Here is a 22,917-nt window from a genome sequence, read left to right as displayed (position 1 = left end):
ATAAAAACAGTTCAACACCAGTGGGATTTAAAACAGCTTATCATACAGTCATCCCCCTCTTTCGTCAGACACAAACAAAGAAGGAAGCGTAGTCTAACTGTAAAAGGATTGAACACTAAAGATGCTGTGTGTTTGAAAACAGTTGGGCCATAGCCCCTTTTATAAAACGTTTTATAATATTATCAAATATAGTTGGAAAATTACTATGACCCAAAATCTTACGAAATGTGTAAACCACAGTCCCATAAAATCGTTTAGAAGTTTGTGATGACAAAACGTTACTAATGATTTATAACTGTAGTCACAGGTGATATTATTATTCTGTTATAGATATACAAACGACGTTCAAGATTTCTTTCCAAACTCTTAACCGTAGATACAATCCAAATGTGGCTTTCAACACTTCTTCAAAGTTTCAAAGGCATGCAAAGCTGTTCTGTAAAGATGTAAGGACATTTGTATCAACTACAGAGTTGATATTACACACAACAGTCAGAAAATGTCAGATGTGATTTTTCCCCATAAAACTACCATCAATGAAAAAAAGAAACTAATAAAAGAAATGTCGATGATATGTTGCATTTTATAATGAAAAGATTGCTGTAGTGTAGGAATGAAGTAAAGACATGTTTTTATTCTATTATAGATGAAAATGAGTGTTTGATGTTCCCATGTCAGCATGGTGCTGCCTGTAACAACCTCCCTGGAACATACGAGTGTATTTGTGCTGATGGTTGGGAAGGTGATAATTGCCAGATAGGTACGACAAACTACCGGATTTTTATTTTCATACAGAATAATGTAATAGTATCTGCTTTATCATGTTTATCAATTAATCAGTTAAGTAATATTTGTCACACTACTTTGCTAATTTTCGAAATTATGCGAAGACAGAGTCCTCATATTTTGCCCCATCTCGGCCAAAACAACACCAGGACCTGTTCTTGGCAGAGAAATAGACGATAACTTAATTTTTAGAATTTTCATCAGCACCTTACATGACCTTTCTAATATTTTTATGTGATTACGAAAACAGACGATAGACAATTTAGTGCGCTATTACCGATACTTCTAACTGCGAAAACCACAAGATGTTAATGGATCCATGATGAATTTTTATAGTGTTAGGGGTCATATCCTATTATCTATGCAAAATGGTTATGAAATTTTTCTCAAAAATACCTGACCTCAAGCAGCAGGGAATGGCGTATGAAATGCAGTAAAACTGGTATTGGAGATTTCCTTTACATGTAAGCAATGATTTAAACGTAGGACCTTTTTCTTTCTGTAGCCGTTAGAGATACGATCGGTGTTGTGTTATATGTCCAAAACTGTATAGCCTATAGCGATATACGCTTTCTAAATTTAATAAGAAAGATACAATTTGAAACCATTGAATAATTTAGTAAGTAAAACCTTAAAAATTATATTATTACATACTCATTTCTATTCCCCGTTAAGTTACACTGGTACCGGAAACGTCAATATTTTTCCATACACTGACGTCTAAATTTCATATCGGGTGCTTGACGTAATTCAGTGTTTTTTGTTGCACTATTTTTTTCTATTTAGTTTAGTATTGCCAGTCCTATTCAGGCTATTGAACATATTTATGATATTTACATTATATTTATAAGTGTAGATGCCTTTTTCGGTTTAGCAACGTGGGCTTAATTTTATCTAGAATGATAGATGCTACGTTTTTCGGTTTAGCAACGTGGGCTTAATTTTATCTAGAATGATAGATGCTACGTTTTTCGGTTTAGCAACGTGTGCTTAATTTTATCTAGAATGATAGATGCTACGTTTGTTTTTCGGTTTAGCAACGTGGGCGTAATTTTATCTAGAATGATAGATGCCACGTTTTTTGGTTTATGTCTTTCAGTTACACACCAATGTGTAATAGGATGGTATGCCGTATATCAGTGCATGATATGAGGGTGCTGTTTATCTTTGTCTTTGGTTCTTCTATTTAAGATATTAACGAGTGTCTTGACACGCCGTGTCTAAATGAAGGAACGTGTGATAATACTCAAGGTTCCTATATCTGTCGATGTCCAAAGGGATTCACTGGACCAAACTGTGAAAACGGTAATTATCTTATCCTTATTTATTTCCACAAATTCCATTGAACTTGTAGCAAGTTTTCATACTTAATTTACTTGGTAAAAAGCTTAAAGCAAGGTTTTCGAATGCAATTTACTTGGTAAAGATGAGCAATTTTTGAGCAATTCCTGAACTTGTAGTACAGTTTCGTAGCAAAGATGAGAAAGCCACGTTGAGAAATCCATGAACTTGTAGCACGATTTCGCTGTGTAATTTATTTGGCAAAGTTAGAAAGGCCGTCAATTTGTTGCACGATTTCAGCATATAATTTATTTGGTAAAGTATACAAAACCCTGAAACTTGCAACCAGATTTTCGTATGTAATATATTTTATGAAGCCAGGAAAGTCGTAAACTTGCTGCAAGATTTTCGCATGTAATATACAACTTGATGAAACTAGGAAAGCCCTGAACTTGCCGCAAGATTGTCATATACACTTTACTTGGCAAAGCTGACCATGTAGCAAGAGTTTATTCAGCACATGTGAGAAAGCCCTGAGCTGTTGGCAATAATTTTTTGACAAAGCCCCAGAACACTTGAATTTGAATGAGGAGATTTTTACAACACGGCATTGAAAGACTGTTGTTGTGATAAATAATGAAATACAAAAAATTGTATGTAGGAAAAAGCTTTGACCGTATAGAAGGCAACCAAATAAAATATTAGCAGACTCGGTCTGACTGGATTTGTTCTTGAGAAATATAATTTTGCCGGCGTAAGATTCCTTTAAAGCAAAATGGCAATTTTTCGAGGACAGGAAGATTACATTTCTATTTTTATCATTACGTTAATTTCCTCGTAAGGGTGTGAGACAAATTGTGTTCTAGTTTGTATTGTTAACATTCCGAAATTATTTAATGTTTACTTGTTTCATTCTAGACGTAAATGAATGTGAACTGGGTCCCTGTCTGTACGGGGGCACCTGTATCAACACCATCGGGTCATTTTAATGTGAATGCCCACCTGGAAGAACAGGCGTCGATTGCAGAAATGGTATGTTCATTTTATACGGGATATTATGCACCGGCTGCTTTAAGTATATCATATAGTGAAAATATAAGCATAAGAAAATACAGAATATTAAATGCTTACTATTTCTTTTGATTCAGGATAACTCGTTACCCAAACAACGTGTTCACTTTAAAATGCAAATTATTTTTGCAAAGGATTAACAATCATAGCGAACATATAACGAATGAAGAAATCACTCTCGTATCCTACCAAAAATAGATAGTGCAGAAAAAAGTTACCACAGTAACCTGCGCTGTTGTATATGCATTGTTATCGCACAAAATGAACTATATCTGTTAACCATTGCCTGTCTGGTAAAATTTAAACTTAATTTCAAATCAATGATATGATTTACAGATACAAATGAATGTGAACAGAATCCATGTTTACATGACGGTATGTGCTTTAACACGGACGGGTCCTACAGGTGCCAATGCAAGGAATTCTGGGAGGGTCAAGACTGTCAGAAAGGTACTTTTATGTTCTTCATTTTGTAGTTTTAGTTTATATCTTGCAACGTTTTTCATTACTGAAAACAGAAATCAGGTTCACTTCAATATCAACGTTTTGTGTTTGAATTTCTTTCTAGGGTGATTAAAAACTGGGCATTGAGTGTTATTTTCTGTAAAGATGTCATTCTATTTGACTCTAAGAATGATATTAATAAAGCAACTCAACAGAAGTATCAAGATAAAGTGGGAGAATATTACTGCTAGAGAATAAAAATCCCACAGGATGAAACAAACTCACGCTGAAAAAAAAATCCCGCGTAGATTTGTTCTATGATATATGAGTAAGCACTTAAAATTTTTTAAAGTGTATCTATGTTTTGTGTCATTTCATTAAATCAAAGAAAACTAACCAAGAAAGTTATCGAGTTTGCAAAAACACCATTTTGCAAACTAAACCCGGAGACTGACGTAACTTTCTGATTTACTGTAGCTGTTGATGAAATGTAATGCATTAAAGTGTAACTATTTTATCACCTTTCTAGACCGTAATGAATGTATGGACCTCATGTGTTTGAATGGTGGAACATGTAATAACCTGATTGGTGGGTTCGAATGTGTCGATTGCAATGCTGGATGGACTGGCCAAATATGTGAAATAGGTAAATGTTTTTTTCATAATTACTCAGTTTACTTTTACGTCTCTATTTAAATGATGTTTATCTTTCAAAGAATTTTGTCAGCCCTCTCGGAGAACGTCAGTAAAACTCGATGCCAATCTGAATACATGTTGTTGCACGATATAGATCTAATATTATTTGGCGGTGAATTTATTCTTGCTAATGCCTTTTTCAATATGCAATTTTGAAGCGTATCAATTAGCATTTCAATATTTTTCATTATACCGTCTCTGTATATATATATATTAATGAATTTTTGAATTATAATTTTCCATTGTGCATTTCCTCTAGACGTCAGTGAATATTTGAGTTATAGTCCCTACTTTTAGATTATGTCCTTCGTCTACATGTCAATGAATCGTTGAATTATAATTTATCATTATACACTTTATCGGCTCGTCAGTGAAAGTTTGAATTATATATTACTATTATCCCTTACCCCAATTCAATTAATGTTTTAATTTTAATTTTCAATCATACCTTTCCGCTAGACGTCAGTAAATGTTTGAATTATACTTTCTCATGCTGGCTTTCCTCCAGACAGGCATCAGCAGTCACTAGTCAATGAATGTTTTATTTCTTCTGTTTCAATACGTCTTTCATATAGACGTCAAAGAGTTTTTATAAAGTACTTTTCCACTTTCGCTAAATGTTGATGAAACTGTGCCTTTTCTGTAGATATCGATGAATGTTTGAATGTCACAAACCCCTGTCTACATGATGGAAAATGCATTAATACCAAGGGATCTTTCATTTGCCAATGGTCAACAGGATGGAGGGGCAAGATCTGTGAGATAGGTCAGTAACAAATTGTCCTTAAAGTTATATGAAACATATGAGCCGCACCATGAGAAAACCAACATAGCGCATTTGCGACCAGCTTGGATCCAGACCAGCCTGCGCAGCTGCGACTTCTAGTCCGGATCCATGTTGTTTGCTTTCAAAGCCTATTGCAATTGGAGAAACCGTCAGCGAACAGCATGAATATCATATCGGGTGCGTGACGTAATCCAGTGTGTGTTGTTGCACTATTTTTTTCTATTTAGTTTAGTATTGTCAATTCTTTTCAGGCCATTGAATAAACTTATGATTATATTTATACGTGTAGATGCGTATGTAATAAAAAGGTTATTATCTTTGCATCGGGAAATATGCACTTGTTCTTCAGCGAAAGAATATTGCGCTCATAAAGTCGCGCAGTATTTCCGCTGAAGAACTCGTGCATATTTCCCGATACAAAGCTAATAACCTATAAATATTTCACTTGAAGCTCGGTACCTCGAACTCGCTTATCTCAATATCAGAGCTACCACGTGACATTTTCAAGTCCCGTCCTGAAAATCGGTGCACAAAATACCCTTTTAAGTCGAAATTCAACTGTATAAAGTAACCGCCTTAGGTTGTTTTATTAAACTTCTGAAGGATATTTCTCTTCCATGTAACACGTATTTGAATTAATAGCCTCTCAGTTAGTTATTGTGTTTCGTTTTATTCAACGTTTTGTTTGTGTTAGATGTAAAGGGTGTGCAAAAAGTTCGTTTCTGTACGTATCGGGTTACTTGACTGATTGGTTGACAACCCTCGTTAAAACTTATTGGCTCTTAAAAGGATCAACTTTGGCAGTTTATAACTTCAAACTTTTTTTTACGTGACATCCATAATAAAAAAAATCTTGAAGAGTAATTCGTTCAATATTTGTTAAAAACAACGTTAATCAAACGATGTCAAGTATGATACTCAGTTCTGTAACGGCGATTTGACTGTGTTCTCCGTTTTAGTTCTTGTTTTTTCCCCCAAATCTAAATAATGGATTTCAGAGTCACAGAATCAAGCAATATTTTTGTACCCAAGTACAATCGTAACGTTTAAAATAATTTTAGTTGGAATACTGGATAAAAACGCGGATAGCAAAAACATTGTAAAAAGTGTGCTTCTTTTTAACAGATAAACACCAAAGACATAGTCGACTTGGTTAAAAGACGTCTGAAGAAAGAGTAAATTTTCGGAGGTTATTGGGGAAAAAACAGCACATTTGACACAATGAAAGAAGAATTTATATCATGTTATATATTGAACATAAATAAATAAATAATTATATAAATATGTATCGTTAATAGTGTTGTCTTTTTTTCGAAATACGATATTTGCAGTGTCCTATAAAAACAATGGCGAAGACACAAATGCCTGGTTTTTAGCTCACCTGTCACGTAGTGTGATCGCCCTTCGTCCGTGCGTTCGTCCGTCCGTCCACAGTTTCTTTGTGAACACGATAGAGACCACATTTTGTATTTGATTTTAATCAAACTTGCACACAACTTGTATGTGCATAATATCTCAGTTCCTTTCGAAAACTGGCCAGATCCCATCATGGGTTCCAGAGTTATGGCCCCTGAGAGGGCCAAAATTTGCCATTTTTGGTTTGTGAACACGATAGAGACCAGATTTTGTAATCAACTTTAATAAAAATTGCACTCGACTTGTATTAGCATAATATCTCGGTTCCCTTTTGAAAACTGGCCAGATTATGTCGTTGGTTCCAGAGTTATGGCCCCTTAAAAGGCCAAAATTTGCTATTTTTGGCTTGTGAACACGATAGAGACAACATTTTGCAATCGACTACAATCAAACTTGCACACAACTTGTATTGGCATAGTATCTCGGTTCCTTTCGAAAACTGACCAGATCCCTTCATGGGTTCTAGAGTTATGGCCCCTTAAATGGTCAAAATTTGCTATTTTGGCTTTTGCAGCCATATAGAGACTTCATTTATGGTTTGATTTGATACAAACTTGTAAAATATCTTTAACAACAATAAATATTGGATTCCATGATGAATCTGTCAGATCCAATCATAGGTTCCGGAGTTACGGCCCCTGAAAAGAGCCATAATTTGGTAATTTTTATCTTGTGAAGACGATAGAAGTGACATTTATATTTGATTTTAACCACACTTACACACAACTTAAGTCACAATAAGATCTCTGTTCCTTTCGAAAACCGGCTAGATTCCATCATGGGTTCCAGAGTTACTGCCCCTGAAAGGGGCAAAAGTTTCCATTTTGGCCCTTTCAGCCATATAAAGGTTTCATTTATGCTTTGATTTGATAACTTTTGTTTGTTTGTTTGATTTGGGTTTAACGCCGTTTTTCAACAGTATTTCAGTCATATAACGGCGGGCAGTTAACCTAACCAGTGTTATTGGATTCTGTACCAGTACAAACCTGTTCTCCGCAAGTAACTGCCAACTTCCTCACATGTATCAGATGTGGAGGACTAATGATTTCAGACACAATGTCGTTCATCAAATAGTCACGGAGAACATATGCCCCGCCCGAGGATCGAACTCCCGATCCGTAGACCAACGCTCTACCTACTGAACTAAACGGGCGGGGTGATTTGATAACACTTGCACAGAATGATTATCTTGATGATCTCTAGGCCTGGATCAAAACTGGGTCATGTCAGATCAAAAACTAGGTCATCAGGTCAAATCAGAGGAAAAGCATGTTAGCAAGCTAGAGGCCACATTTATGACCCTATCTTCATGAAACTGGGTCAGAGTGTTTATCTTGATGATTTCTAGGCCAAGTTTTAAACTGGGTCATATGAGGTCAGAAACTAGGTCATCAGGTCAAATCAAAGGAAAAGCTTGTTAACACTCTAGGTCACATTTATGACCATATCTTCATGAAGCTTGGTCAGAATGTTTATCTTGATGATTCATAGGCCAAGTTCGAAACTGGGTTTTTTAGGAAGACCGTACAAGATTTTTCAGACACAGCAAGTTTGTAGTCTGACCTCTTCTAAAATGTACACGTGAAGTATTCATATTTTAAAAAGGGGAAGAAGAAAGAATCAGTTAGAAAGTTAATCAGCACTACTTCCCATTGTTTATGATTAAACAAAATTAAACAATGGTGCTTTGAAAAATAAAACGTTACAAGACAGTCTAAAGAAGGGATTCTTTCAAAGACTGCATATTATTTGGTCAATAACATGTAATACACATACACTCGGAATATGAAGTCTAGTAAATACGCATCTCTTACCTTTGTATAAACCTTTACATAAACAATAAATATGCGCAAAAATGATTGAGCTTAAAACTACTGACGTTCAAAGTCGCTGATTTTGTACACTTTTATAACATTATAATGTATAGTCTTACTATCATATATCTGTACCTGTTAATACATTAATACATCTACTATTCAGTTCAATTGAATTTATTCTCACGGTAACACATGTTAAAATGTGAAAAAGCATTTGGAGGTGCAATGGAAACAGTTGCAATGTATTATATCTTTTGAATATTAATAAAAATATGCAAACGAAGACCATATTTGTCCCTCTTAGGTATTGTATTCAAATTTAGATTGGACTACATTTCAGTTATAGTTCCGATGTTGGATGCACTGTATCTTTGTTTGCCAACGACAAAAAGGCCCCTCTTTTCCATAAGTTCTTAGTTGACTTAGTATGAACATTCTTGTCAGTACTGAATTGTTTGCTAGTACCTGACGCAACATCTGAAGTATCTGAACTTAAGTTGTCATCTTTGACATCATTCACCTTGTCGTCATGTTTCGTGTTTCTGTTGTTCATTTGGACACTTTCTTCGTCACATACCTTTGCAGGTATTTTCTTTTTGGCAACGTCTTTTTGAATTTGTTGCAGAAACTTATGCATCGCAAACAAAGCATTCCAGTTATCATGTGCATTTGTTGTCTCATCAGTATCAGCAATATCATCTTTGTCGTTGTTTATGAATACATTATTCACATTTTTCACTAAATTTCCCATTGCGGTTGTGTTAAGTTTATAATTTCTCGTCAGTCGCTCTTGCATGCTTTTCACGTAATCTAGGTATCTTTTTCTGTATACTCGTATCGTCGGATTATTATGTAAGGTGTATAACAAAAGCCATCTCGCTCGGGCTCTAGATTTAGATATGCTGGGTTTCTGTTGATTTTCTAAAATGTTCCACATTTATATGTATTTACCCGTGTAAAGGAACTTTATTTAAATACTTCTAAAATGTTTACAACAGTAAATATGTTGTGTTACAGCTTACGTTATTTGAAAAAGGAGTAATTTTCAACATGTGTTCTATAATACTTCCTTGATACGGAACTGACAGACGATAATTTTAACAGGTAATTTTGATACTTTTGTTCTCGAGAAAAGACAAACATGATGACCGAAAAGTAAGAAATATTATAATATCATACTTTACCAGTATCGTTTATGTCAATCACAATCTGGTGCATTTCCAAACCTTCTGATTTAGATTTTTCAGCGTCAATCATCAGAAGCCTGAGGAACGTGATCATAACAGGATGGGTGTGTGCACATTCCACATGCATAAATCCGCAGTAATTAGAAAAACCTTGAAAATAGCATGAAGATAAATAAATTGGTAGGTGAAAATAATTGTTATAATTCATAGAAAATGGTGTCCATGAATCATTACTCTGAGAAAGTTCGAGCGTGCTGTCTTACGAACAGTTCTTACATTTAACAAAACATACATTTTAAAGAAGTTTCTTTTAACAATAGAAAAAAGAAAATAATTGAATGTAAATGAAACTACAAACAGCTTTATAATAGCTGTATCAGTAACACTGACATTATGTTCTTCTTATATGTACCTGTGTAGATATTTAGGACAGTCTGTAAACGATTGTTCCATCTCTTGTCGCCCCTTGCCGGCGGGGGGATAGAAAATGCTAGCTGTATCTCCATGCAGAGGGGTACGACTCCCCCGAAAATGGAGCCACCTGTTTGCCGTGGATGGCGGCCCGTAAGCCGGAGAGGAGGGTCCTGGATGTTGAGGTGCCCCATGGCATCCCGGGGAGATGATGCGTACTTGTTTGCATGTGCGCATCTTCTTTCCGGGATGTGGGTGCCAATACACATCTTTGGCCTCTAATTCGGTTGTAGACGTTCTGGCGGTCGTATTGGGGCCCATCGATCAATGGGCAGTCATGCCAACCCAGAAACTCACCTTTCGTTTACATTTTCTTTTTGCTTATTTCAAACTGCATCTTTATGGAAATTTTTATATTTTCACAAAACAACTTTGAACAAAAAATTTTACCCCAAACCTGTTTTTTCTCTGCGTATTGTCACATTTTACGCGCTCAAAAAAACTTCATATTACGTTCACACAAAATTATTTAACAAATATTTTCAATGAAACTTCATCTATTTTTCCCTAAAGGGGGTGGCTTGGGCCAATGGTTGGGTAGAGTACAATCCTTAAATCCTATGTTTGCTTTTCTGCTTTCAACTGGTGAAAACAAATTAAAAATACCGGGCGATATATCACATAGATCCCACATGTTGACGGATACCGCTCTTTTTCATTTTCCCTTGTTGGACTCCGCGGCGGGTGGGGGCTCGATGACAAATTTTTAAAACATTTAATATGGAAAACCAAAATAAAACGCCGCATACCAAAACAGTTCTGACGGACGGAAGGTAAATCCCACCGACCAACACTTCCAAACAGGGCTTTCCGCGATTTCTTTTGTTTCATCAAAAACAAAACCCATTCAAAATTCAACCTTTCGCCTTTTAAATTTGAAAAAACCATCGAAGGTTTTTGCTGGTGTCCCAAAAAACGGGCAAAAAACTGCGAACTGGTGTCTCTTGTTGAAGTTGAAAAAGCCTACATTCACGAGTTTATTTTCCTTAACTTCATTTTACAACCGGCCATTAAGTGCTTTGCACACCGAACTTGAACACCTCAAGGGGGTCTTCTTTTGTCCTGCCTTGCAGGGGTTTCGGGGACGGAATTTTGAAAGGCCTTTCGATAAACATGTCACTGCTGCTAGAGAAAAAAAATCAAGCGATTAGGAAAAAATTCACCAAATCTTTTATTCTTACATTGGACTCCGTTTTTTCCCTTCATCTAAAGTTGGACCCCCCATCAAAAAGTTACAACTATATTTCCAAATCCCTTCAAGCATTTTGTTTTAATTTGGGCACAATGAAAGAATTGAAAAGCATTCACTTGCCCAAAATCGGAAGGGGGGCATTCTCAGCCCACGACACTTGGGTCGTCCTTTTCTTGTGTGAACTGCAAGGGCCACATTCGGCCAATCTCGTGTTTTGCAAACTAAAAACGAAAGGTTTCTTCATGAAAATTCCACGGGGCATTGGATTTCCCCAGAAGCAAGACAAATTGCCAACCCAAATTTTTACGTCTCCAACCTCGCCCAAACTTTTCATCAATACTAAATCTGCTCTACAATCAACACAGTGCATTGATGCCTGTCCCAAAAACAGATTCATGACTGCTAAACAAAACCCAAACTCAAATTTTCTGTCCCCAAATGAAAACCCTAAAGTCCAGCAAAACCTTCAAGGCATCTAAACTTCAAACCCTCAGCGCAAAACCAACCGCCCCCCCGCATACAAAATTTTCCAAGTATTTCAGGTAGGGGCCTCGCACGACAAAACGTTTCATAAAACCTAATCAACGGGGTGGTCAAACACCCAAACAAAAAATTGATTTTGGAAAAGAGGGTTTTTGGGAAAAGGGGATCAAATTTCCCATACAAACCTAAAACCCGGGTTTCCCCATGATATAAACCCGGGGTAACGGGGGAAGATGATGACGATCCGCCATTACTCCCCCGCCCATTTAAAACCACACAAAGGAGGGAAAATAAAAAGGGTTTCCCCTCCTGACAATGCAACACTAAAAATTTTAATTTTTTCCTTCGTTTAAAATTTTTGTTTGCCATTGTAATGGAAATAAATTATCCTGAATTTCCGGGACTTAAAGCAAATTATATAAAAATTCCCCTTTCCTTATCAAAATTAACCTCACTTAGGGCCTTAGTAAAACTTTTTTTTAAAAGGAACGGACAAATAGCTTTCAAAAATTTTCATGGTAACTTCAAAACACTAACACTGAAGAGCTTCTGGTGGTACATCTATTATTATTAAAAGCATGCCGCACAGAAAATTTGTTCAAAAAACAATATCCAATCAGTTGCAATAAACGTAACATTACACGACCGATTATTATCTGTTCATTTACATACCTCCCAAAAAAAAAACAAAATTTTTGAAGAACTTAATGATTTTTTATTAAAAAAAATTACCACAACCATTTTTGTTTTAGGGAATTTTAATGGTCACATGAATTCGGGGGTTTTCTGACAGCAAAAAGAGGAAAATTTATTAAAATTTTTAAATTAAAAGAAATGCCCCCTGTTTATTAAATGAAAATCCAAAACTTATCTTCACCGCAACGGGTAACTTTTTTCGCTTGTTTTAAATTTGTAACCCCAAACATTTTTTCTTTTTTTGAATGGAAAGTACGGGATGATTTGCATGGTAGTGACCTTTTTTCCAAATTTATTATTTCAAATATTTCAATCGGTTCAGACCACCCTTTCATATTTAAAATTTAATAAAGCGTTTGGGAAACAATTTGAAACGCTGGTAAAAATGATTTGCTTGAGAATTTTTTTTATTCCTTTTGATGGGTTTTTCATTTCTTCGCCGATATTGCTGACAAGCCCTTCCTAAACTTCAAGAAAGGAAAACATAAAAAATAAGCCTTGTATAATATGATTTTAGACTGCTTTTCGAAAACAGAGCGGGCATTAAAAGTTCAATATCGCCGACGAAAAAAACTTAAAATCAGTTAGGATTCTGAGACAAAAGCTCGCAAACTATAAAAAAAGCAAAGGAAAAAAATCGGGCATTCATATTTTTTAAAAACTTAATTCTAGGTCATCGTTAAAAAGTTGGGAAATGTTCGCAAAATAATGGAAAGGAAAATCTTCAAATGTTTCCCTTTTTACAAAGTCAGACCGCTATTCATCAAAAGGAGGAAAAACCCAAAACCTTTGGTAAAATTTTTTCAAAAAACTTTAAAACATTAGAAAAAATTTTAAAAAAACAAAAAATCGACAAAAGAAGAAAACCTTTAAATTTTGATTCAAATAAGATAAAATTTTAAAAAACTTTTTCACTCACAGTTTGCTTGACGCTTTAGATAATGTCACGATCCGCGCGGGCCCGGGACCAAATTCATATAAACTTTTAAAAAATTTTTACCACAAAATTATTAGACCTCCTACTGGAAATTTTATAAAAAATACTGGAAAAATGGGATTTTTCCAGATTTCCGGAGAAAGCTATAGTTATTCCATACCAAAACCCGGGAAAGATGCACAAAACCCCCGTAATTTAAACCATTGCCTTACCAGTTGTTTATGTAAAACCTGAACGTATGATCTTCTAGACAGTTTTTACTTAATCTCAAAGGCTAATTTCAAAATTCAAACGGGTTTTTCGCAACAGCGCAGACAACTGACATCTTTTTTCGACTGGAAAATTTTTTTTCGTGATGCATTTGTTAAAAAAAGAGCATTTTGTGTCTGTCTTTTTTGATTTTGAAAAAACCTTGACACTACATGGAAATATGGATTTGAATGTCTTAACACTTGGTTTAAAAGGTCGTCCTTCCAACTTTTAACGCAATTTTTTCAGATCGCAAAATTTAAAGTACGTGTTGGTTCTACCCTTTCTGACTCTTTTTAGCAAAACAGGGAGTTTTTCCCCAAGGTTCTATTTTTTTCTGTCCACTTTTTGATCAAAATTAATAATATTGTGAAATTTTGTCACCAGGGAAAATTTTAATATGTTGAGACTTTCAATATGGGTTTTTTTTCAAAAAATAGCCCTACGATTGAACGCCAATTACCAGGTTTAACAAATTCAAACTTGGGCCATGGAAATGGTTTTAAATTTTTCCCAAACAAAAAAATCAGTGGTCCCCTTTTGCAATTACGGAAACAACATTTTGACCCTGACTTTTCTAAAAGGCAAAAATACCCGTTTTGAGAACAAAATTCTTTGGGGTTTTTTTGATAAAAAGCTTTTTTTTTATCCACACATAAAAAACCGAAGCCAAATGTTTTTATATCGTTGAAATTTTTTAAAGGGAATTTTAAAACGATTTTGGGAAAAGTCGCAAGGTTTTTTTAAGACTTTTAGAGATTTGATTGGTCCAAACTAGATTACGGGTTGTGTTGTATATGGTTCGGGCCAAAAACGATTTCAAATGTTGGGGTACAAACCAAAAAAAGGTCTTTTTTAATTTTTCTCTTGGCGCATTTTGAACTCGCCTTTGAAAGCTTTTTATGTTTAAGCAAATGAAAACCCCCCTTTACACAACGGAAAACTATTTTTGCATTGCTTTAGGGGACTGCCAACAAAACTAATCCGCTCAAAAACATATTTAAACCCCAAATACCCGTTGTATGACAAAAAACCTAAAAATTAAACCTTTTTGGGTTTCGCATTAATAATTTTTATGACGGAAAAATATTTGAATTTTTATTTAAAAAGAAATTTAGTTCTGCATACACCACCATGGACTCAATTTTTCCAACAGTTCTTTTTGATATTAAAAAAACCGTCTTTAAAAAGTCAAACAAACCCAGAAATATCAAGTCTAAATAAAACAATCAAATCACTTACAAAAATCTTTTCCAATTTTTAAAAGTGGTTCAAAAGAATTCAAAAGGTTGGATGTGGCCCCGGGGCCCTTACCATCTACATCAATCAAGTTACGTTTGCCAAATAACCTACTATTTTTCAGCAAAGCAAAAGCTATTGATTTTGGCCCTAATTTTTTTTTCAGAAAATAATGAAGAAAATTTATCATCTTTTCCCACTCACTTTCTTATTACAATCATACACAATCGTTATACAGAAAATCCTCTCATCAAAACATTCTTCTCAGGGGTTTTGAACACTTTTAAAAACTCCATCAAATTTTTTTGGGTTCCTACTTTGGTTTTATGGAAAAAGTTGGATACTGCAGCAAAGAATCACTTTCATTAAATCAATCTAAATGAAATTTCCATATACGATGGCTCTTCATGGGAAAAATGCTTTGTTCAATAAAATTCGGAAAAAAAACCTACTTTAGGGGAATGGGCCCCGGGGAAAAGACTGTTCCCCGGGGGGGTTGTTCTTTCTCGTTGTCGAAAAAGGTAATATCGGTTAACTCATTCGTATCTTTTGAAAAAATGAAACAACCGAAAGTTTTACCATTCAAAAACCGCTTTCCCATTAAAAAATTTTAAAACAAAATTTTTGACTTCGTCCACAGCGCAATTCATACTAAAAATTTAGAATGTTAAAAGAGTTGTTTGAACAATCCTGCCGACAAAATTTTGCAATTTTTGAAACAAAAAGGAAAAAAATATAAAATCTGAATTTTTGATTTTTATTTTCATGTTTACATTTTTTTGTTTGCAATTGTCTTTTACGCTATATATGTTTTCCTTTTTTACTGTAATGTTTTATAATGCTTACAAAAACTTAATTCATTTAACTTTTTCTCGGGGGAATAGGCCTTTGGTCGATTCGCCGTAAAACCCCAAATCATTTATTTCCTCCTTGTAAAAGACTGTTTTAAAATTTCAAATTTGATTGCTTAGTACTTTTATGTCTAATTTTCCCAATTTAGTAAAATGATAGAAAATTTTTAACAGGATAATACCGGAAAAATAAATACAGAGTTTTTTAAAATCATTCGGCTTTTTAAGTAGAAGTCAATTTTTCTGGATCTCTTATAATTTTAATGAATATACTTCCGTACATTGTATCGCCTTTTCCGATTTTAAAAAACAACCAATAAAGGAAAATTTATAATGTATTTTTATTCGTAGCACATAAACTTCCCCATATTTTTTTTTGTTTTTTTATAAAGCGCCATTTTTGAATTGTTTCAACAAAATCAAAACAAAAAAAGAAACCACACATATCATTTGATTTTAACTTATTTGAACAGTAAGGACACATGACTTCGATTATTCTAAAGGGGGGCCCTCTCTTTTCCAAAAGAGGGACCGGGCCCAGCCGAATTTTATTTCTTTGCTTCATCAATAACCCCTTGGGCTAATTCAGGGGGGGGGGGGGGGGTAAAACATGCTGTCGGGGTTTAAGGGACGCTCCAGAACATCTTTTCCATTTTTCCCTTTTTTAAAAAAAGCCGCACATTGTAAACTTGTGGAATTGTCATTGTAATAAAACTTTATAACCGAAAACAATTAAACAAATCGTGGGAAAAAACTTAATGTATTTTTACATTTTCCCGTTATTAACTTTAATTAAATAACGCACAGCAAGCCTTTTTAGTACCTGGGGCAGCTTTTTAAAACGTCTCGGAGGGGGGGGGGGGTACTGACCCGGGAAAAAAATAACCTCAAACAATTTTTTTGATTCTCAACAGACATGACAGCAATCCGTGAAATATGTAAAAAGAAATGAAAAAGGGAAAACGAAAAACACACTCGAAACAAAAACTTTTAAAAGTGAATACCGACCAGCATGGGAAAACACAATTTTATATTTTAATTTGACTGAATAGCTCCGTAAGACAGTGAATACAATATTTTTAATGAACGTTTTTAAAATTGAGACTTTCTGCTACCGATTTTGTCTTATCGTCTTTTTCCACAGTATTTCAGCTGTGTAGCGGCAGTAAATAATCATACCCTGTTTTTCTGGATTCTGTACCAATACTGTTCTTCAAGCGATCGTAAACATATAATAAGCATGTATTGGAAAGAGAATTTTTCTATATACAATGTAACCATATCAGACTGCAAATATAGAATACTTTCCTTTCAAAAGATACACTTCTCAAAAATTCTACATCAGAAAAGAAAGTAAACAATCTATTTCTTTTAAAATTTTATGAGAATAATAAAAAAAAAAAAAATAGTGAAGATTCGCAATGGGTAAGATGTCCTTATCATCATTAAAGGCATGCAATTCGGTACACAGTAACAAAAAAGGATGTTACCTCCTTAGGCAATATCAAACAAGTTGTCCGCGACAGATTTATTACACAATGTATTGAATCTTGTAATTTATGTCATGTAACTGTTGCTGTTTGCAGTTTTTAACAGGACACGACAGTTGTTGTGTATGTTGTTAGTCTTTCTTTTGATTTATTGACACAAATAGGAGCTAGAAGCGCGCATATGACAACCATTAAAAGATACAATTTTTTTCTGAACTCAGCAAGGTAACAGAGTAAATATTGACCGTGACTTTTTCAGGGAAAAAATGTTTGTAACGAGTGTCTGCGAGATTGCTCGTCATAATAGACGCGTCCAGTATACATACGTATGATTTTTCAATTATTAAATATCCAATTCAACATCACACTGCCATCCACTTTTAAAATGAATTAAATGGAAAATTGTGCGTGAGAGGTACGTTACAACGTAATTCATGTGGTCAAAGATACACGTGACAATATCTCAATAGAAACAAGACGAAACAATGCCACTAATTGTCAGGGTGGTTAACTCACGTGACTTTCGAAATCTTACAAAGAAAATCGCACGATTCAGGTAAAATTTCCTTATCACTTAATAAAGCTGAAGACAGGAAAATAGGTGCTTTCCTCGCAAAAAACCATCTGACAGAAATTCAAACTCTTCTTCACGGACAAATGTGTAGATAACGCACACACTGGAATTTGTTGTTTGTTTGTTCGTTTTGGGTTTAACGCCGTTTTTCAACAGTATTTCAGTCATGTAACTAACCTGTTCTCCGCTAGTAACTGCCAACTTCCCCACATGAATTATCAGAGGTGGAGGACGAATGATTTCAGACACAATGTCTTTTATCAAATCGTCACGTAGAACATACGCCCCCCGCCCGGGGATCGAACTCGCGACCCCGCTGTAGACCAACGCTCTCCCCACTGAGCTAAGCGGGCAGGCACACTGAAATTTTGGCGAAGTGTTTGAGGACAGTATTGATTCAGTCTGGCAGACGTTTTGTGCAGAGGAAAGCACTGGTTTTCTGTCTTCCGTGCTTTTTATTTAATTTTATTTAAATCTAAGCGGGTGGGCACACTGGAATTTTGGCGAAGTGTTTGAAGACAGTATTGATTCAGTCTGGCAGACGTTTGTGCAGAGGAAAGCACTGGTTTTTCTGTCTTCCGTGCTTTTTATTTAATTTTATTTAAATCTGTCAAGTAATATGGGAATAACAAACAAATGTGTTACATGATCTGAGCGGTTTTCACTGTGTATCTTACTGACAGAATTTCAGACTCCTGTGGTTTGATCCAGTCTTTCTATCAAGAGTTGTATCTCCATGCCCCCTGCCCAGCACAGGGTATAGCCGCGACATATTTTACTATCAATATGATCGTTATATCATGTTCGTCATTAAATCACAAAAAATAATATTTTAACTATAACTGATATAATACAAATAACATTCACGCTTCTTCTGTTTGTTGGCTTCGGTCTCCATTCAGTTTCAGATGATTAATACTCCCATACGCCACTTTGAGACAGGGAATGTAAAATGTTGTTATCATAAGTTTTGACCTTCAAGTGTGACCTTGACCTTGAATACTGATACCTGGATTGTGCACTGATGATATTAACAAATGATGCCAGCTTTATGAAATTATTTTTAGTGGTCAAGACCATATAGAACTGATATAAATTTGAAATATTTGAATTTTTGAGTTGTGTTACCTTGACCTTGGGGTTAGTGATCTGGGTTGTACACTCTTGTCTTGATGAAGTATACAACTGATGCTAGTTTTATGAAAATCTTTCACGTGGTTAAGAAGGTACGGGAAGGTATGATTCAACTGGTTCATGTGAAGCTGTGTTAAGGTGTTTTTTCAAGTTTTATTTTTAGTGGCCTCTATAGAGAACGAGTCTAACAATTTGAAAAACCTAAAATGAGCCAAGCAGATCTATTTGAACAAAGTTTAGGGAGGACTTTACAAGGACATTATTGAAAGTTTTGTAAAGATCCATCACATGATTCATGAAAACATTTTTTCTATTTTTAGCTTTCAAATTAGTGGCTCCTAAAACTGGCCAACCCGAGCAATTTGAACAAACTGAGAAGAAGTCCTATGGGACACTACAGACAAAGTTTTGGGAAGATACATCACGTGGTTCATTATAAGTCCTTTAAATTATTTTTTTACTTTTAGCTCTGTAAAGGGGCCCAAGCTGAACTAAATGACTACCAGTATACAAGGATGCTACAGACCAAGCTTGGTGACGATCAATTGTCTGGTTCATGGGAAGTTGTTTAAAGCTTTCTTTCTAAATTTAACTTTGGCAGCCCCTAGAAGGGGCCAAGCTGAATCATTTGAGAGAGGTCCAGGTTGGGATGCTACTATCAAAGTTTAGTTTAATTCTGACTACTAGTTCAAAGGAGAAAATGTATAAGTAACAAAAGCCCTAAATGGAACCAAGTCACTCACTTTTAAAGAACTTAAACCTACTGACCTTGTATGTTTTTCCATCACTTAATGAAAGTCACTTGTGCATGCAATACAATGAACAAGACTATTGCCAAGCAATAAAAGTCCTCTACTAGAAAGAGCATTTGTTATATTTGCAACCACATTTTCTGCCATAGTAACAACATGAAAGGACATGTATATTTTCCATATTGCCAACTATCCATGTATCTTGTACTTTTAAAGTTGTTGCAAGATCACACTTTGTGTGATGGATTGACTGATAGACCGCGTGGGTTGTGGTGGCAAACATAACTTTTAAGCACTTCATGTGTACCTGAAACTAAGTCAAGGACCAAAGCTCTGGTATGGCCAAACAGAACCCCAGGAGAACAAAACATGCTATATAACAATCTTCTACTGTTTAATGACTATGTCAAATACTTTTTGAGATTTATGTCAGGCAAACTTTTATGCCCTTAACATATATTTATGACTAAGTCAGGGGTCATACCTCTGGTCTTGCAGAGTGAAATCCAAAACAAAACTCTGGTGCATGAATTCACATGTTGAATAATATTCCCTCATGGTCTCATATTAGGTCAAATATAAAAATATATGCAACACAACTTGTTTAAGCATTTAATGTGTATTTTTCACACATTTTCAGAAAATAGCTAATTCTGGCCCTATCTGGGGTCATAACTCTGGAACCCATAAAGAAATCTCGCCATTTCAAAAAAGGAACCAAGATCTTGTGGTGATACAAGTTGTGTGCAAGCTTGGTTAAAATCAAATCATAACTGAAGCTGCTATTGTGCAGACAAGGTCAAAAAAGCTAATTTTGGCCCCTTCAGGAGCCATAACTCTGGAACCCGTTATGGGATCTGGTCAGTTCAAGAAAGGAACCGAGATCTTATGGTGACACAAGTTTTGTGCAAGTTTGATTAAAATCAAATCATAAATGCAGCTGCTTTTGTTCAGACAAGGTCAAAAAAGCTAATTTTGGCCCTTTCCGGGGCCATAACTCTGGAACCCATAACGGAATCTGGTCGGTTCAAGAAAGGAACCGAGATCTTACGGTGACACAAGTTTTCTGCAAGTTTGATTAAATTCAAGTCATAAATGAAGCTGCTATTGTGCAGACAAGGTCAAAATAGCTAATTCTGGCCCTTTCAGGGGCCATAACTCTGGAACCCATGATGGAATCTGGCCAGTTCAAGAAAGGAACCAAGATCTTATGGTGATACAAGTTGTGTGCAAGTTTAGTAAAAATCAAATCATAAATGAAGTTGCTATTGTGCAGACAAGGTCAAAATAGCTAATTTTGGCCCTTCAGGGGCCATAACTCTGGAACCCATTACGAAATCTGGCCAGTTCAAGAAAGGAACCAAGACCATATGGTGGTACAAGTTGTGTGCAAGTTTGGTTAAAATAAAATCATAAATGAAACCATTATCATGCAGACAAGAAATTGTTGACGCACAAAAATAGCAAATTCTGGCCCTTTAAGAGGCAGTAACTCTAGAACTCATGATGGGATTTGGCCAGTTTTCGAAAGGAACTGAGATATCATGCCAATACAACTTTTGTACAAGTTTGATCAAAATTGCTTGCAAAATGTGGTCTCTATCTTGTTCACAAGAAATTGTGGACGGATGGACGGACGACGGGTGTTCACAAAAGCTCACCCTGTCACTATGTGACAGGTGAGCTAAAAAAAACAACTGTAGGGGTGGGGATTTCTAGGGGTAATGTAGGCTGGAGTTCGAAGGAATTTAGAAAAAGTCATTTAAAAATACTGCTGTGAAATTATTCTGAAATTTGGCCAACTGTCTCATAGAAGAGGTTTTTCCTACTGGCAACTGGAATTCTGACTTAGAACTAAAGAAATCGAAAGGGACCATCCAAAGAACATTCTTGAAAAGTTTTGTTGAAACTGGCTTGGTGGTTCAGGAGATATTCTATAAAGAATTATGGACAACGGACATCCAAGGATCCTAAAAGCTCACCAAGAGTACTTTGTGCTCAGGTGAGCTAAAAATTACCAGAAATTGAGTCAGGTCCAAGTGTTAATAACCTCTGAGTCACTGACCAAAAATTAATAGGGATTTTCCCCTAATGGTATATAGTCAAGTGTTAACTTTGAAAGCCACAGCTATCATATTTTATGACTTACTGTCCAGAAATTTTTGGTCTTCAAATCACTTTGACCCTGTCCTTTGATTTACTGACCCTAAAAACAATAGATATCCTCCACAAGGGGTGCTTAGCCATAACATAAGTCTCAAAGCTGCAGCTATTATTCTTTCTGACTAACAACAGGGCCAAGATGGCCCTAGGTCGCTCACCTGAGAAACACACCATAACAGTGTAAACATGTTTCACCTAGTGATTTCAGGGAAAAATATTATTCTGACCAATTATCATTAAAGTTGGAGCAAAATTCTTGAGTATAAACAAGTATTTTCTTTGATTTGACCTAATGACCTAGTTTTTGACCCCAGATGACCAATACTCGAACTTGACCTAGATTTCATCAAGGCTATCATTCTGACCAAATTTCATGAAGATCAGTTGAAAATACAGCCTCTCTCACATACAAAAGGTTTTTCTTTGATTTGACCTAGTGAACTGGTTTTTGACCTCAGACTACCAATATTCGAACCTGGCCTAGATTTCATCAAGGCAACTATTCAGACTAAATTTCATGAAAATCCAGTGTAAAATGCAGCACCTATTGCATACAGGTTTTTCTTTGATTTGACCTAGTGACCTACTTTTTTAACCCAGATAAGACATATTCAAACCTGACCTAGATTTAATCAAGGCTATCATTCTGACAAAATTTCATGAAGATCAATTGAAAAATACAGCCTCTATCGCATACATCAGGCTTTTCTTTGATTTGACCTAGTGACCTACTTCTTGACCCTACATTTAAAATTCTACCAAGATTTCATCAAGGTAATCATTCTGACATAATTTCAGGTAGATTTACTGCAAAATACAGCCTCTATCGCATACACAAGGTTTCCCTTTGATTTGATCTAGTGGCCTACTTTTTGACCCCAGATGATCCATATTCGATCTTGACCTAGATATCATCAAGGCAATCATTCTGACCAAATTTCATGAAGATCAATTGAAAAATACAGCCTCTATCACATACACAAGGTTTTCCTTTGATCGGACCTAGTGACCTAGTTTTTGACCCAGATGACCCATATTCGAACTTGACCTAGATTTCATCAATGCAATCACTCTGACCAAATTTTATGAAGATCAATTGAAAAATACAGCCTCTATCACATACACAAGATTTGACCTAGTGACCTAGTTTTTGACCCAAGACGACCCATTTTCAAACTCTGCCTAGATTTCATCAAGGTAA

The 22,917-nt window shown here is 35.4% G+C and overlaps 1 protein-coding gene across 1 annotated transcript; it reads right to left on the bottom strand.

Moving 5' to 3' along the window:
• Positions 1 to 8,571: 8,571 nt before the first annotated feature.
• Positions 8,572 to 10,188, bottom strand: LOC128558630 (uncharacterized). Its single transcript, XM_053548506.1, has 2 exons — positions 9,483 to 10,188; positions 8,572 to 9,219 (listed from the first exon to the last, which is right to left on the bottom strand). The coding sequence occupies exons 1-2, from the start codon at positions 9,691 to 9,693 to the stop codon at positions 8,639 to 8,641; spliced, it is 792 nt and encodes a 263-aa protein (XP_053404481.1). The 5' UTR covers positions 9,694 to 10,188; the 3' UTR covers positions 8,572 to 8,638.
• Between the last annotated feature and the right edge of the window lie 12,729 nt (positions 10,189 to 22,917).

Source organism: Mercenaria mercenaria, chromosome 7, assembly GCF_021730395.1.
Source record: "Mercenaria mercenaria strain notata chromosome 7, MADL_Memer_1, whole genome shotgun sequence".
Classification (NCBI taxonomy): domain Eukaryota; kingdom Metazoa; phylum Mollusca; class Bivalvia; order Venerida; family Veneridae; genus Mercenaria; species Mercenaria mercenaria.
Note: the sequence above shows the minus strand (reverse complement) of the source record. Positions and strands in the feature narration are given on the sequence as shown.